Source organism: Loxodonta africana, chromosome 11 (assembly GCF_030014295.1).
Source record: "Loxodonta africana isolate mLoxAfr1 chromosome 11, mLoxAfr1.hap2, whole genome shotgun sequence".
NCBI classification, from domain to species: Eukaryota; Metazoa; Chordata; class Mammalia; order Proboscidea; family Elephantidae; genus Loxodonta; species Loxodonta africana.
In genome coordinates this window covers 21,536,006-21,552,417 of record NC_087352.1, presented here as the reverse complement: position 1 = coordinate 21,552,417, position 16,412 = coordinate 21,536,006, and the positions used below count along the sequence as shown (strand labels likewise).

The following is a 16,412-nucleotide window of genomic DNA, read 5'->3' as shown; positions in this document are numbered from 1 at the left end:
TCATTTTGAGTCATGCATCACAAGCAAATGAAGGTTCCGAAGCCTCTACCCTATCTGTGTCATTAAGGTCAACTGTACCTTAAGGATGCAAATCTTCCCTAATCATGGTTTGAGTGCTTTCTAACCTGAGGGGCTCATATCCCAGCACTAATCTTTGACAATATTCTGCTGTTATCCATGAGATTTTTGTCAGTTAATTTTTAAAAATAGGTCACCAGGGCCTTCTTCCTAGTCTGTCTTAGTCTCGAAGTAATGCTAAATGTTGTCCACCTCGGGTGACCCTATTGCTTTTTGAAATACAAGAAGCATAGCTTTCTGCATCATAGCAACAAACAACGTACCACAGAATGCCACCACCTGTCTGTTTCTCTTAGGTCTTACGTTCGTAGCATGACTGGTGTAGTCAAGTGTATTTAAATCTCGGCTTCCCTGAAAATGATATGAATTACATGTAATCATTTCTTTATTGAGGAATCCTGTTAATTTTGTGTTCCTAAACGTTTGAATACCATAGTGGAGAAGTTTTAAAATTCCCTTTTATCATAAGTATTCGTGCTGTGTAAAATTATGTTTTGGGATATAAAATACTTTCCAACTATTGTTAATAGGAAACTTATGATTCTTTATGTTTTTTAGATGTCTTTTCTACATATATGATCAAGGAGTTATCAGCAAAAGAGATCATTGATAAAGGAGAATTATTCCAGAGAGTGATTTTGGAAAGAAATGAAAGTCATGGCATTGAAGATTTTCACTTCAGGCAAGTTAGGAAAAATGTGCCTGAGTTTCAGAGTCAGTGGGGAAAAGATGAACGAAATAACAAAGGAGTGATTATGGCCCATAACAAAATTTTAACTGGTAGAAGAGATCAACATGTTAACAGAGATGCAAGAAACAAGTGTGTGACATGTTGTAAAAATATAACTGAATTAAGCTTTCAGTCCCATGTGGCTGAAATGCAGAAGTTTCACATTGGAGAGAAAATGTGTGAATGTCATCAAGTGGAGACATCTATCAGCAATGGATCTTCAGTTCCATCCCTTCAAAGAATTCCTTCTAGTGTCCAAAGCAGCATTTCTAATGAATGCAGGGATGTTTTTGTGCCTCCTTCATGGTTTCTACAACACCAGAAAACCTACAGCAGAGAAAAACCTTACAAATGTAATCAGTGTGGGAAGTTGTTTAGCCAAAGGTCAGTCTTTACTAATCATCAGAGAATTCATTGTGTGCAGAGATCTTACAAAGGTAATGAAAGTGTCAAAACCATTTACTGTGGCTCACTCACTAAACATCACAGAATCAATACTGGAGAAAAACCATGTAAATGTCATGTATGTGGCAAAGTATTTAGTCTACATTTAAGCCTTAGAACACATCAGAGATTTCATACTGGAAAGAAACTTTACAAATGTAATGAATGTGGTAAGGAATTTATGAGACCTGCATACCTGTGGGGTCATAAAAGTATTCATAGTGGAGAGAAACCTTACCAGTGTAATGAATGTGGTAAGGCTTTTATCTACAGATCACAACTTGTACAACATCAGCAAATTCACAGTGGAAGGAAACCTTACCAATGTAATAACTGTTGTAAGACTTTTAGCCGAAGGTCATTCCTTATTAATCATCAGAAAATTCATTTTGGTCGGACATCTTACAAATGTAATGAGTGTGGTAAGGCTTTTTCTGGAAGATCAAGTCTTGTGGAACATCAGAGAATTCATAGTGGAGAGAAACCTTACAAATGTAATGAATGTGGCAGAACCTTTAACTGGAGCTCAAACCTCACTAAACATCAGCGAATCCACACTGGGGAGAAACCATATAAATGTACTGTATGTGGCAAGGTCTTTAGTAGACGTTCAGGTCTTACTCGCCACCAGACAACTCATAGTAGAGAACAACCTTACCAATGTAATGAATGTGGTAAAGCATTTATCTGGAAATTAAGTCTAGTTGAACATCAGCGAATTCATAGTGGGGAGAAACCTTATGAATGTAATGAATGTGGCAAGGCTTTTATCTACAGATCAAAACTTGTGCAACATCAACAAATTCACAGTGGAGAGAAACCTTATCAATGTAATAAATGTTGTAAGGCTTTTAGCCGAAGGTCAGTCCTTATTAATCATCAGAGAATTCATTTTGGTCAGAGACCTTACAAATGTAATGAATGTGGCAAAACCTTTAACTGGGGCTCAAACCTCAGTAAACATCAGAGAATCCACACTGGGGAGAAACCATATAAATGTAATATATGTGGCAAAGTCTTTAGTCGACGTTCGGGCCTTACACGTCACCAGACAATACATAGTAGAGAGAAACCTTACCAATGTAATGAATGTGGTAAGGCTTTTACCCGAAAATCACGTCTTTTGGAACATCAGAGAATTCATAGTGGAGAGAAACCTTATAAATGCAATGAATGTGGTAAGACTTTTACCCGAAAATCACGTCTTTTGGAACATCAGAGAATTCATAGTGGAGAAAAGCCTTACAAATGCAATAAATGTGGTAAGTCTTTTATCCAGAGATCAACCCTTGTGAAACATCAGGCAATCCATATTACAGAGAAACCTTACAAATGTAATGAATGTGGGAAAGCCTTTAAGTGGAACTCAAGTCTCACAAGACATCAGAGAATCCATTCTGTAGAAAAACCATATAAATGTGATACGTGTGACAAGGGCTTTGGTCATCCTGAAAGCCTTAGATCTCATCAGAGATATCATAATGGAGAAAGATCTTGCAAATGTGTTAAATGTGGTAAGACTTTTAGCAGTCAGTCGGCCTTACAGAATCATAAGATAATTCATAGTGGAGAGAGTCCTCACAAATAAATGTGGTAAGGCTTTTTCCAGAAGTTCAAAACTTGTGGAACATCAGCGAATTCATAGTGGAGAGAAACCTTACAAATGTGATGAATGTGGAAAGGCTTTTATTTCTAAAGATTAAATCTTAGTGAACAACAGGGAATACATTCTGTCTAGAGATTTTACAAATGTAATAAGTGTGGCAAAGGTTTTAACTCTCATTCAGACCTCACCAGACATCAGAGAATGTATACTGGAGAGAAAACATATAATGTATGTGGCAAGGTCTGTACTCAGCACAAATCTTAAAACTCATTTGAGAATGCATAGAGGAGAGCAACCTTACAAATGTAATGAATGTGGCAAGAATTTTGTCCATGCTTCAGGACTTGTTGAACATCAGGTAATTCAAACTGGAGAGAAACCATACAAATGTAGTGCATGTGGCTGAGATTTTGCCAGATGTTTTCCCCTTCGGAACCATAAGAAAATTCATACTGGAGAGAAACCTTAAAAATGTAGTGAATGTGGCAAGGCTATTAGCAGTCAATCAATTCTTCAGGGTCATGAGAGAATTCATATTGGAGACCAAAAATTACAAATGTAATGAGTGAAGGAAATTCTTTAAATGTGGCTTAAATTTTATATCAGAGAATCCATAATAGAGAGAAATTGTATAAGTTTAATATATGTGGCAAAGTATTTAATGACGTTAAAAGGCTTAAAGCTTAGCACAGAATTCATACTGCAGAGAAACCTTAGAAATGTTGTTAACGTAGGCTTTTATGCAAAGGTCAAAACTTGTGGAGCATCAGACAGTTTATACTGGAGAGAAACCTTACTCATGAATGTGATATGGCTTTTAATCACCCTTCATGCTTTGTAGAGTGTCAGAGAATTCATAGTAGAGAGAAACCTTACAATTTAGTAAGTTGCAAACCCTTTAAACTTAGACTGAAGGGGACAGAGGCAGGAGGAAAGGAAAGAATGCTGTCTGTCTCTTGGAATTCTACAGGCAAGAAACAGGCCAAAGGTGCTACACCTGTTGTCCTCTAAGAAAGGAAAAAGACCATCCCTGGAGTAGCTTGAAGATCAGCAGAAGTGTTTGAAGGAGCATGAGAAGCAGGGCCTTCTCAGTTTCAAAGGGTGGGGCCTAGGTCTCAAAGAATGAGGCCACAGCCTCCTAGGTTTCAAAGAGTCAGATCCTTGCCAATTTGGTTCCAGAGGGTGGGGCTGTCATTAAGACATGCCAGGGGCATAAGGCTACTGCCCAAAGCTGAGGAGTTGGAGCTACTGTGCCCAAGGTACAGAAGAATGAGGCCTACCGGGGCAGTGGGGTTGCCACTCAGATGGATTAAGAGAATGAAGCCCCCCAAAGTGGATGGAGCAGTATTGCTGTCTCAGTTAAGCATGGAAGGCAGAGCTAAAGCCCAGGGCCAAGAGGCTTCCGTCTAGGATCCAGAGGGCATGGCCATTGCCCAGATGGTTCCAAAGAACAGAGGATTATTTCCAAGTCTGCATGCTTCCTGATTGTGTTCCCGTGTTGTAGCCTGTTGATCCTGATCCTGAGTTGTAACCTATTACTTCCGTAATAAATCCCAAGATTGAGAGTATGGTCTATGAATTCTCTTTGGCCACTGCTTACAGGTTATTGAACCCAGCGGAAAAGTAGAGAGTGCTGTGGGAGGGATGGCTGGTGTCAGAATTGGTAAAAAGGTTAGAGAGAGGAGGTATGTCTGACCTCCATCTCGTAGGAATCCACTTTGGGCTGATGCTGATGGTAATTCCCTCACCTCCTCGTCAAGAGGTTAGAGGAGGTCAGACTCCACCATACCATTTTTTACAGCGAGGATCATTCATATCAATATTCCCTTAAAAAAAAAGCAAACCCCAAACCCATTGCCATCAAGTCAGTTCTGACTCATAGCGACCCTATAGGACAGATTAGAACTGCCCCATAGGGTCTCCAAGGAGCAAGTGGTGGATTCAAGTTGCCAAACTTTTGGTTAGCAGCTGAGCTCTTAAACCACTGTGCCACCAGGGCTCCTTTTCCCTAAAAGGACCCTGAATTTTAACATATGTTGTTCCCACCAAGTCAGTTCTGACTCATGGTGATCACATGTGTGCAGAATAGAACTACTCCATAGGATTTTGAAGACTGACCTTTCAAGAACCAGACTCCCAGGCCTGTCTTCTGAGGTGGCTCTAGGTGGTTTCAAATTGCCAGCCTTTCGGCTAGTAGTGAAATGATAAACTGTTTTTGCCACCCAGGGACTCCTTTAACATACAATATGGTGACAATTTGAGAGCGTGGGAAGGAGTGAAGAATCAATGTAAAACAATGACTAAATCATTATAAGTGTGTTCAGAGCCACCTTCAACAGAGTATCATTGTGAGGTATGTTGTTGTTGTTGTTAGGTGCCATCAAGTCGGTTCTGAATCATAGCGACCCTATGCACAACAGAATGAAACACTGCCTGGCCCTGCGCCATCCTTACAATCTTTGTTATGCTTGAGCTCATTGTTGCAGCCGCTGTCAATCCGCCTCGTTGAGGGTCTTCCTCTTTTCCGCTGCCCTGTACTCTGCCAAGCATGATGTCCTTCTCCAGAGACTGATCCCTCCTGACAACATGTCCAAAGTATGTAAGACGCAGTCTTGCCATCGTTGCCTCTAAGGAGTATGCTGGCCGCACTTCTTCCAAGACGGATTTGTTTGTTCTTTTGGCAGTCCATGGTATATTCAATATTCTTCGCCAACACCACAATTCAAAGGCGTCAACTCTTCTTCGGTCTTCCTTATTCATTATCTAGCTTTCGCATGCATATGATGAGATTGAAAATACCATGGCTTGGGTCAGGTGCACCTTAGTCTTCAGGGTGACATCTTTGCTCTTCAACACTTTGAAGAGGTCCTTTGCAGCAGATTTGCCCAATGCAATGCGTCTTTTGATTTCTTGACTGCTGCTTCCGTGGCTGTTGATTGTGGATCCATTGTGAGGTATAGGAAAGGATTATTCTACCAAGAGACCGTGAAACAGCTGGTCAAGATTTTGAGGGTGAGACATTTTCATGGGTGCAGATTGATAAATTACGAAGGACAGTTTATGTGGTAGAAATACTAGAAGGCTATTGATGGTTACCCCATTTGAATTGCAGTAGATGTTCTGTATCAAACATGAATGAAAAATTAGTTCTTGGAAACTGAAATGAGAGCAGTTGTTGGGGAAGTATCATGGATTGAATTGTGTCCCCCCAAAATGCATGTCACCTTGGCTAGGCCATGATTCCCGGTATTGTGTGGTTGTCCACCATTTCATGATCTGATGTGATCATCCTATGTGTTGTAAATTCTAATCTCTGTGATGTTAATTAGGCAGGATTAGAGGCAGTTATGTTAATACAGCAGGACTCAATCTACAGGATTAGGTTGTATCTTGAGTCAATTTCTTTTGAGTTATAAAAGAATCAAGCAGAGAGGAGGGGGACCTCATGGCATGAAAAAAGCACCAGGAGTGGAGCACATCCTTTGGACCTGGGTTCCCTACACTGAGAAGCTCCTAGTCCAGGGAAAGACTGTCCAGAACCAACAGAGAGAGAAAGCAGTCCCCAGGAGTTGTTACCCTGAATTCAGATTTCGAGCCTCCCAGACTGTGAGAAAATAAATTTCTGTTTGTTAAAGCCATCCATTTGTGGTATTTCTATTATAGCAGCCCTGGATAACTAAGAAATTTGTATGAGGAGTGGGTGCTTCTCTAACATAACTAAAATGTGGAAGCAGTTTTGAAACTGAATGTGTAGAGGCTGGAAGAAGTTTTAAGGTGCCTTGAAGAGACCTTTAGTGGGATTATGGACATCAAAGACAATTCTGGTAAGGGCACAAAAGGAAGTGAGAGGTGTAACACAAGATTGTGCAGGCCGCAAGAAGCAGCAGCAGAGAAACATCAGCAGCAGAATCGAGATTAGTGCAAGACAGCGTGTGAGCCCACCCACAGAGAGAGCTGAGTTCCTTTGCACAGGAGGCTTGCTGGCAGAGTGGGGTGCCTTTGGGTACTTAGTGGTGGAGCTCAGCTTGCTGACCCATGGAGCCAGAGCTGAGTGCTTTGAGGCCAAGGTTTAGTGGTGGAATGGGGCGTCTCCAGGTACTTGTGTATACCAGGTACTTATGTATAGGTAGAGCTAAAGAGCTTTGGAACACTTGTTCAAGCAGGGCAGACTGTGGGCCAGCCCAAGAGGCCCAAGGGGCTGAGAGACCAAAGAACCAGGAAACAGCGCTGCCTCAGTCTCAAAGGGTAGTACCACGAACTCTGGAGTCTCAAAGGGTGGAACCATGGCTTCTGGGGTTTCAAAAGGTGGGTCCACAGTCTAAAAGAGTCAGATCTTCATCAACTCAGTTCCAGAGTGTGGGGCTGCCTTTCATGAGTGCCAACAGTGTGGGGCCAGAACCACTGCCCAAAGCTGAGGGGGCGGGGTTTCCATGCACAAGGGGCAGAAGAGTGGGGCCTGTTGGGAACAAGGGGATAGGGTAACCACTCAAATGAACTAGGAGAATGAGGCCACCCAAATGCAAGGGAGCAGAGTTGCCATTCCAGTGGGCCTGGAAGGTAGATCTAAAGCCCAGGGCTGAAGGGCCTCACCCAGAATCTGGAGAGTGGCCAGCACTCAGAGTCTGGTGGGCAGGGCATTTCCTAAATGGTCTCAGGGAAGAGAGGATTATTTTCAAGCCTTGAGAGCTAATGTGTTCTGCTGTCTTGCTTGGTGCCTGTTGTCCCTTTCCTCCCAATTTCTCCAATTTGTGATGGAAATATCTATATTACGGTTGTTCCACCATTGTACTTTGGAAACAAATAACTTGTGTTCTAGATGTCAAAGATGAAGTGGAATTTGCAAAAGATGAGATTTTAGACTTGGATTTCATTTACAACTTTGGGATGATATAATGGGGTGAATGTGTTTTACATGTGACAAGTACGTGAATTTGGAGGGGGGCCAAAGGGTGAAATGTCATGGATTGAATTGAATCCCACCAAAACCTGTCGACTTGGCTGTAGTTTCAAACATTTTGGTATAGTCCACCATTTTGGAATCTGATATGATTATCCTATGTGTTGTAAGTCCTAACTTCAATGATGTTATTGAGGAGGATTAGAGGCAGATGTGTCAGTGAGCCAGGACTCAAACTATTGGATTAGATTGTATCTTGAGTCAATCTCTTCAGATATAGAAGAGAGAACTGAGGAGCAAAGAGTAGGGGAACCTCAAACCATGAAAGAAGCACTGGGAGAGGAGCATGTCTTTTGGACCCAGGTCCCTGTGCTGAGAAACTCCTAGACAAGAGAAAGATTGATGAAAAGGACCTTCCCCCAGAACCCAAAGGGAGAGCACATTCTCCAGGAGCTGGTGCTCTAAATTCAGACTTCTAGCCTCCTAGACTGTGAGAAAATAAATTTGTTAAAACCATCCACTTGTGGTATTTCTGTTATAGCAGCACTAGATGACTAAGACAGGAGGGTTTAATTAAAAAAAAAATACACTGTATATATGTTCACTTCCCATTTGTTGTTGTTAGATGCTGTCAAGTTGGTTCCAACTCCTAGCGACCACTTCAGATTTGTTGTTGTTAGGTGCCATTGAGTCGGTCCTGACTCATAGCAACCCTGTGTACAACAGAATGAAACACTGCCCAGACTGGGGCCATCCTCACAATTGTTATGCTTGAGCCCATTGTTACAGCCACTGTGTCAATCCATCTTGTTGAGGTTCTTCCTCTTTTTTGCTGGCCCTCTATTTTACCAAGCATGATGTCCTTCTCTAGGGACTGATCCCTCCTGATAACATGTCCAAAGTATGTTAGACACAGTCTCACCATCCTTGCTTCTCAGGAGCATTCTGGTTATACTTCTTCTAAGACAGATTTGTTATGTGCTTTTGGCAATCCATGGTATATTCGATATTCTTCGACAACACCACAATTCAAAGGCATCAATTCTTCAGTCTTCCTTATTCATCATCCAGCTTTCGCATGCATATTAGGTGATTGAAAACACCATGGTTTGGGTCAGGCTCACCTTAGTCTTCAAGGTGACGTCTTTGTTTTTCAACACTATAAAGGGATCTTTTGCAGCTGATTTGCCCAATGCAATGCGTCTTTTGATTTCTTGACTGCTGCTTCCATGGGTGTTGATTGTGGATCCAAGTAAAATGAAATCTTTGACAACTTCAATCTTTTCTCCATTTATCCTGATGTTACTTTTTTTTTTTTTTTTTACTTATTGGTCCAGTTGTGAGGATTTTTGTTTTCTTTATGTTGAGATGTAATCGATACTGAAGGTTGTAGACTTTGATCTTTTATCAGTAAGTGCTTCAAGTTCTCTTCACTTTCAGCAAGCAAGTTTGTGTCATCTGCGTATTGAAGGTTGTTCATCAGTCTTCCTCCAATCCTGATGCCCCATTCTTCTTCATATAGCCCAGCTTCTCTGATTATTTGTTCTGCATACAGATTAAATAAGCATGCCGAAAGATGTAACCCTGACATACACATTTTCTGACTTTAAACCATAGAGTATCCCTGTCGTGGATTGAATTATGTCCCCCAAAAAATGTGTGTATCAACTTGATTAGGCCATGATTCCCCTTATTGTGTGGTTGTCCTCCATTACGTGATTGTAATTTTATGTCGAGAGCATTAGGGTGGGATTGTAACACCACCCTTACTCAGGTCACCTCCCTGATCCAGTATGAAGGGTGTTTCCCTGGGGTGTGTCCTGCACCATCTTTTATCTCTCAAGAGATGAAAGGGAAGCAAGCAGAGAGTTGGAGACCTCATACCACCAAGAAAGCAGATGTTTACCTGTGTTTTACCGACTAGGCAAAGACACTCAACTGTGTGGATGATAACAAATTATGGATAACATTTCAAAGAATAGGAATCCCAGAACACTTCATTGTGCTCATGAGAAACCTGTACATAGATCAAGAGGCAGTTGTTCAAACAGAACAAGGGGATACTGCATGGTTTAAAGTCAGGAAAGGTGTGTGTTGGGGTTGCATTCTTTCACCATGCTTATTCAATCTGTATGCTGAACAAATAATCAGAGAAGCTGGACTGTATGAAGAAGAATGAGGCATCAGGATTGGAGGAAGACTTATTAACAAGCTTCGATATGCAGATGACACAGCTTTGCTTAAAGTAAAGAGGACTTGAAGCACTTACTGATGAGGATCAAAGACCACAGCCTTCAGTATGGCTTATACCTCAAAAAAAAAAAAAAAAAGAAAACCCAAAATCCTCACAACTGGATCAGTAAGGAACATCATGATAAATGGAGAAAAGATCGAAGCTGTCAAGGATTTCATTTTACCTTGAGCCACAATTAACGCTCATGGAAACAGCAGTCAAGAAATCAAAAGGCGCATTGCATTGTGAAAATCTGTTGCAAAAGACCTCTTTACAGTGTTAAAATGCAAAGATGTCACTTTAAGGACTAAGGTGCACCTGACCCGAGCCATGGTGTTTTCGATTGACTCATATACGTGCAAAAACTGGACAATGAATAAGAAAGACCACAGAAGAATTGACACCTTTGAATGATGTTGTTGGCAAAGAATATTGAATATACTATTGACTGCCAAAAGAATGAACAAATCTGTCTTGGAAGAAGTATACCCAGAATACTCCTTACAAGCACGGATGGTGAGACTTCGTCTTACATACTTTGGACATGTCAGGAGGGACCAGTCCCTGGAGAAGGACATCACGCTTGGTAAAGCAGAAGATCATTGCAAAAGAGGAAGACCCTCAGCGAGATGGATTGACACAGTGGCTGCAACAATGGGCTCAAGCATAACAACAATTGTGAGGATAGTGCGGGACTGGGCAGTGTTTTGTTCTGTTGTACATGGGGTTGCTCTGAGTGGGAAAAGACTCGACAGCACCTAACAACAGCAACAAAAAATTTTAGTAGTACATCGACCAGTCCCTGCAAGGTGCGTAAAATAGACCAATCACAAGGGCAGAATGTTACACAATGTATCGTTTGTGACAGAATTATAAACCCAGAGCCAGAAAGGTGGTATCTAAGAGAAACCCCTTGCACTGCTTTGTCCCACACCTCCAGTCCTTGTTGCCAGCCACTTCCATTTCTATTCCTCTCTCTGACCCTAACCACCTAGAATTAGACCAGACCTCATCTCCAGCTATCCTAAAAAAAACCAGGTCAAAACATCCCTGACCATCCGGAGCCAGGGTATCAGGGACCAATCGTAGGCTCAGGAGTCTGCACAACTCCTTGCACTTCAGTCCAGCTGGTCTCCCCCTCTTTTATCTAAGTTGTAAGGCAGAGGGACTCTGTCATTTTGTAAGTATCTACAATATGCAACACTGAATTTTACAGATAAATACAGATTTGAGAAAAACAGTAAAATGAGCAAAACATTGTCATGTTAAGAAATAAAAGCCAAGCTGCTGGAAAGTTATAAAAATCTGCTTTACATTTAGAAGTAATATTAAATCACAACAGGGAATATGGTAGTATTTATGTCTACATTTGTGTATTTAAGATAAACTACTTATTTACTAGAAAAAATTTGGTACATACATTAACTGGAAAAAATATATAACAAAGTTGCTTTACTTTGAAATTTCAAGGTAGTAAAAACTGTATCAGATATTGAAAGAAATCTGATTTTTTTTTTTAAGGGCAAGTTACGTGAAAATTTCTACCAACAGGTAGCTGCCAAACTCTGTAATCTCCACAAGTATTTTTTAGGGACTAAGCCTCCAACATTCTGTCCTGTTTATATAACCAGAACAAAAAGACAAGAGTAAGGATATTTCCAATAATTCAATTCATATCTACATCAAACGTAGAGAACAAAGTAAACAGCAATTTTAATGCACTGGTATGGTATATGCTGAGCAAATAATCCAAGCAGCTGCACTGTATGAAGCAGAACAGAGCATCAGGATTGGAGGAAAACTCATTAACAAGTTATGCAGATGACATAATCTTGCTTGCTGAAAGTGAAGAGAACTTGAAGCACTTGCTGATGAAGATCAAAGACTACAGCCTTCATCATGGCTTACACCTCAATATAAAGAAAACCAAAATCCTCACAACTGGACCAATGAGCAACACCATGATAAAGGGAGAAAAGTTTGAGGTCAAGGATTTCATTTTACTTGGGTTCACAATCAACACCCGTGGAAACAGCAGTCAAAAAATCAAGTGACATGTTGCATTGGGCAAATCTGCTGCAAAAGACCTCTTTAAAATGTTAAAAAGCAAGGATGTCACTTTGGAAACTGAAGTGTGCCTGACCCAAACCATGGTGTTTTCAATCGCCTCATATGCATGTGAAAGCTGGACAATGAGTAAGGAAGACTGGAGAAAAATTGATGCCTTTGAATTATGGTGTGGGAGAAGAATATTGAATATACCATGGACCATCAAAACAGCGAACAAATCTTTCTTGGAAGAAGTATAACCAGAATGCTCCTTGGAGGGATGGTGAGACTTCATCTCACATATGTTGGACATGTTATCAGAAGGGACCAGTCCCTGGAGAAGGATATGATGTTTGGTAAAGCAGAGGGTCAGTGAAAAAGAGGAAGACCCTCAACGAGATGGATTGACACAGTGACTGCAACAATAGGCTCAAGCATAACAATTGTGAGGATGGTACAGGACCAGGCAGCGTTTCATTCTGTTAAAAACAGGGTTAGTATGAGTCAAAACTGACTTGACAGCACGTAACAACAACAATGGCATAGTCTTCCAAAGAAGACCCAAAATTGCTAAGTGGAGTTTATTCTAACAGTATGAGGATAGTTCAGTTAGGTGACTGGGGTGAAGAATTTCACTTAAAGTAATTTGGTCTTTGTTTCTGGTTCCTGAGAGGTAACTCTGAACTCTTGGCATTTCCTGAGCAATTGAGTGCTTTTCTCATCCATAAGACTCCATGCTGTATGGATTTTGGTGATCATGCAACAAAGGTGGGGCTGGCCAGGCCAGAAAGACCACCTTGTGACATCAGTCAACCTGTTTTGCAGTGGAGGATATGACTGTGTCAATCATGCCTACAAAATGAGAGCCTATTAAAGGCTGTGGTCACGGAAGCTCCGTGGACTTCTGGTTGGTGAAAGACATTGATTCACATGGGAGGGTAGCACGTTTGTTTTTAGGATATTAAAGTTCCTTGTGGGAACCCTCCCAGACCTTGTCCTATGTGTCTCTTCATTTGTATCCTTTTTGCTGGAATCATATGTATAGCTGTAAATTGGCGAGAATGTTCTTGAACACCAACTTAAAGGACAACCCTGACCACAAGAATCAGCAGCAAGCTGGTTCCCATCAGGCCGAGGTCAAATATGACCCCTTTCTCCAACTTCACCATTTCTGATGTCAGCCTTTCTTACCATGGCACTGTCTCTGTTGGGTTTGATGACTTATTGGAACCATCACAGAGAACTCATGGAAACAACATAAATATATTAACAACTTTAATAACAGAGAAAGATAAACAAAGCATATAAACAGAAATGAAGATACACAAAGGATGAGGTTCAGGATTCGTCCCAGGATGAGACCTCAATGACTAGAAGGAAACTCATTTACATCTCAGAGAAGGTTAATTCTCATTAATCAGGAAACTTTCAAAGAGGGAACTCAATGACATTACTTGGTGTGCTTGGCTGTTGGTCTCTCCTCTCAGCTCTCAGCCGTGGTTATGCCTTTACACTCTGCTGCCACTGTCTGGGTCTGCTCATTGTCTACTTCTTCTGGTGCCATCACAGCTTCTATCTCTGTTGCAGATTTACTCAGTCTTCAAGGGTCCTAGCCAGCATGTTAGAAAAGAGTGGAGCTAAGAACCCCATAAGGTGAAAGCTGGTATCCAGAGAAGGTAGAGGGAACCTAGGAATTTGTAGCCAGCATGTCAGAAGTGAGCGTATCACGGGGACTCCCAGATGGCATCTAAAGGGTTATGCTTACCTGGCAGACTAGAAGGCTTTGTCCTCTAACTTGTGAGATCAGACCTAGCTCCAGGTATTTAGGGTCAGAGAAAGAAGTGTAGTATGTGTAGCTTGTGTTAGGACAGAAGTAAGTGGTAGAAAAAGTGGATTTTGATTTTTGTTTTTATATATTGATACTGTAGCCTATTCAAATGGCCTATATTAGTGAATTGAAAGAGAAAAATAACGTGATTACACAAAATGGCAAATAGGGAAAAATACTTTCTGCAAAAACATAGTAACTACCTTAGTTATCTAGTGGTGCTATAACAAATACCACAAGTGGATGGCTTTAACAAACAAGTTTATTCTCTCACAGTCTAGTAGGCTAGAAGTCCGAATTCAGTCTGCCAACTCCAGGAGGCTTTCTCTCTGTCGGCTCTGGAGGAAAGTCCTTGTCATCAAACTTCCCTGGTCGAGAAGCTTCTCAGTGAAGGGACCCTGGGTCCAAAGGACATGCTATTCTCCTGGCTTTGTTTCTTGGCGCTATAAGAACCCCATCTCTCTGCTCACTTCCCTTTTACATCTCAGGAGATTGATTTAAAACACAACCTAATCTTGTAGATTGAGTTCTACCCCGTTAACATAACAGCCTCTAATCCTGCCTTATTAATATCATAGAGGTAGGATTTACAACACATAGGAAAATCACATCATGACAAAATGGTGGACAATCACACAATACTGGGAATCATGGCCTAGCCAAGTTGATACATGTTTTTGGGGTCACAATTAAATCCATAACAGTAACTGTCTAATTTTGAAGATCTGGCAAGCTGCTCCCATATAGGTTACGGCCTAGGAAATCCTATGGGGCATTCTGCTCTGTCCTGTAGGGTCACTATGTGTTGAAACCGACTCAGTGACACACAACAATTGTAAAGCATTTCTCCTAAAAACAATGATACATGTAAACTTGCTATATGGAACTTCTGTATATGGAAAGGCAGAAGACTCAGAATAGCCAACACAATATTGAAGAATTCAGAGTTGGAGCGCTGCCACTACCCAACTACAAGACTTACTGTATACCTACAGTGATCAAGATAATACAGTATTGGGGAAAACAGACAGATCAATGGAATAATACAGAGCCCAGAAATAAACCCACACCAGTATGTTCAAGTGGTCTTTGACAAAGGAAATTGGCAATTCAGTGGATTTCAACGAGTGGTGCTAAAACAGTATATTATAATGAATGCTATGGAAAAGTTAATACATAAGTCACCTTCAGTTGGATGATTGAGGTATGGATTACTTTAAGAACCTTCTATATTTAAGTATAGGTTGATTCTATTTTTTAATCACCCACCAAATCAAATGAGTCATTTGATTTTAAAGGCGGACATTATATTTCACTGATCTTCATTATGGAATTATTTATTCTAATGAATCTAATTTCACTATCTTGTTTCCAGTAGCAGTGTGAATTACTTTCTCAGGATGTCATTTTAAAATCTGTCAGATCAAGTTTTCCTCATTACTTTTCTTTTTCAGATTTTCATTCTTGTCCATTAATACCATCCCATTTAAGTCTGGAGTTTTTCTTCAGTCCTGCTCAACATAGAGCTGGTCACACCTCCAGAAGGGCCCCGAACTACATTCTGTCCCTTCCTAAGGATACCCAACACCTGACCCTCTCTTTAATAGGAATCTTAAGTGTCAAAGCCTTCCCAGATTGATATGCCCTCAAGGAACCTTTTCCATAGTTCCAGGACGTTAATTCATTGAGAAGGTCCTATAGGGAGTAAAAGAAGCCAGGATTGAGAAAAGAGAGAATGGAGAGAAACCTTTAGTATAGGAATAGTACAGGAATATTCTATACAGCTCTTTTTGACAATAATAAGACAAGGAAACAAAGTAGTTGACAACAAACATGTTAGGCAGAAACATCAGGTGTGGAGAAGGAAAGATATTCAGGTTCTAAACTCAGGAATTTTCAGGAAGAAGAGAACCCAGGCCCTGACCTGGGAAATGACATTCCCCTGAGAAACAGCCATTCTCTCCCTGTACCCCTCCTTCTTTGTGCTTGAGGCTAAAACAAGATTACTTTCACAAAGCGCATGAGTGTTTGGAGAGTATGCCCTTTTATGACATCAACATACCCCTTGCCATGCCACCACCACACCTAAAGGCAGAAGGACATCTAATTGTAAGTGGCCCTTTTATAAATTTTGCCATGGGAGAGATGCCATGAGATTCACAGAAAATGTAAAATGTTAGCAGTAGTAGTAGTAGTAGTAGTAGTGTCAGAACCTGTCTAACTTCAGGAGGATAGTGACCAGTATCAGCCCAAAGCTGATTCCCATGAAGTGGAGGCCAGACATACCTTCACTGTCTACCTTTTAACCGATTTTGATACCTGCCTTCCTGTGATGGTTAAGGTTGCAGTCAATTTGACTGGGCCATGATTGTCACTGATTTGGAAGTTGCATAATGATGTAGTTTGGTAGTTATGTAATGGTGTAGTCATCTATCATGATGTTATGTGATCACCCAGTCAGTTGTAAGGGGAGTTTCTTAGGGGGTGTGGTGTGCATCCCATATATATATGGACATTCTGGCAAAGCTCTCATGCTTACTCTGGATT

General features: G+C 41.0%; 1 protein-coding gene across 4 annotated transcripts in view; it reads left to right on the top strand.

Annotated features, from left to right (window-relative positions):
* Positions 1–8,925, top strand: part of LOC104845516 (zinc finger protein 665-like) — a 30,308-nt gene extending 21,383 nt beyond the window's left edge. For 2 of the 4 annotated variants that reach the window (XM_064294195.1, XM_064294194.1), the window contains one exon: positions 637–8,925. In XM_064294195.1, the coding sequence (XP_064150265.1) occupies positions 637–2,840 (2,204 nt within the window). In that variant the 3' untranslated portion in view covers positions 2,841–8,925. The remainder of the gene's footprint in view (positions 1–636) is intronic. The other 2 variants (XM_064294192.1, XM_064294193.1) reach the window with 1 other exon arrangement.
* The last annotated feature ends 7,487 nt before the right edge of the window (positions 8,926–16,412 follow it).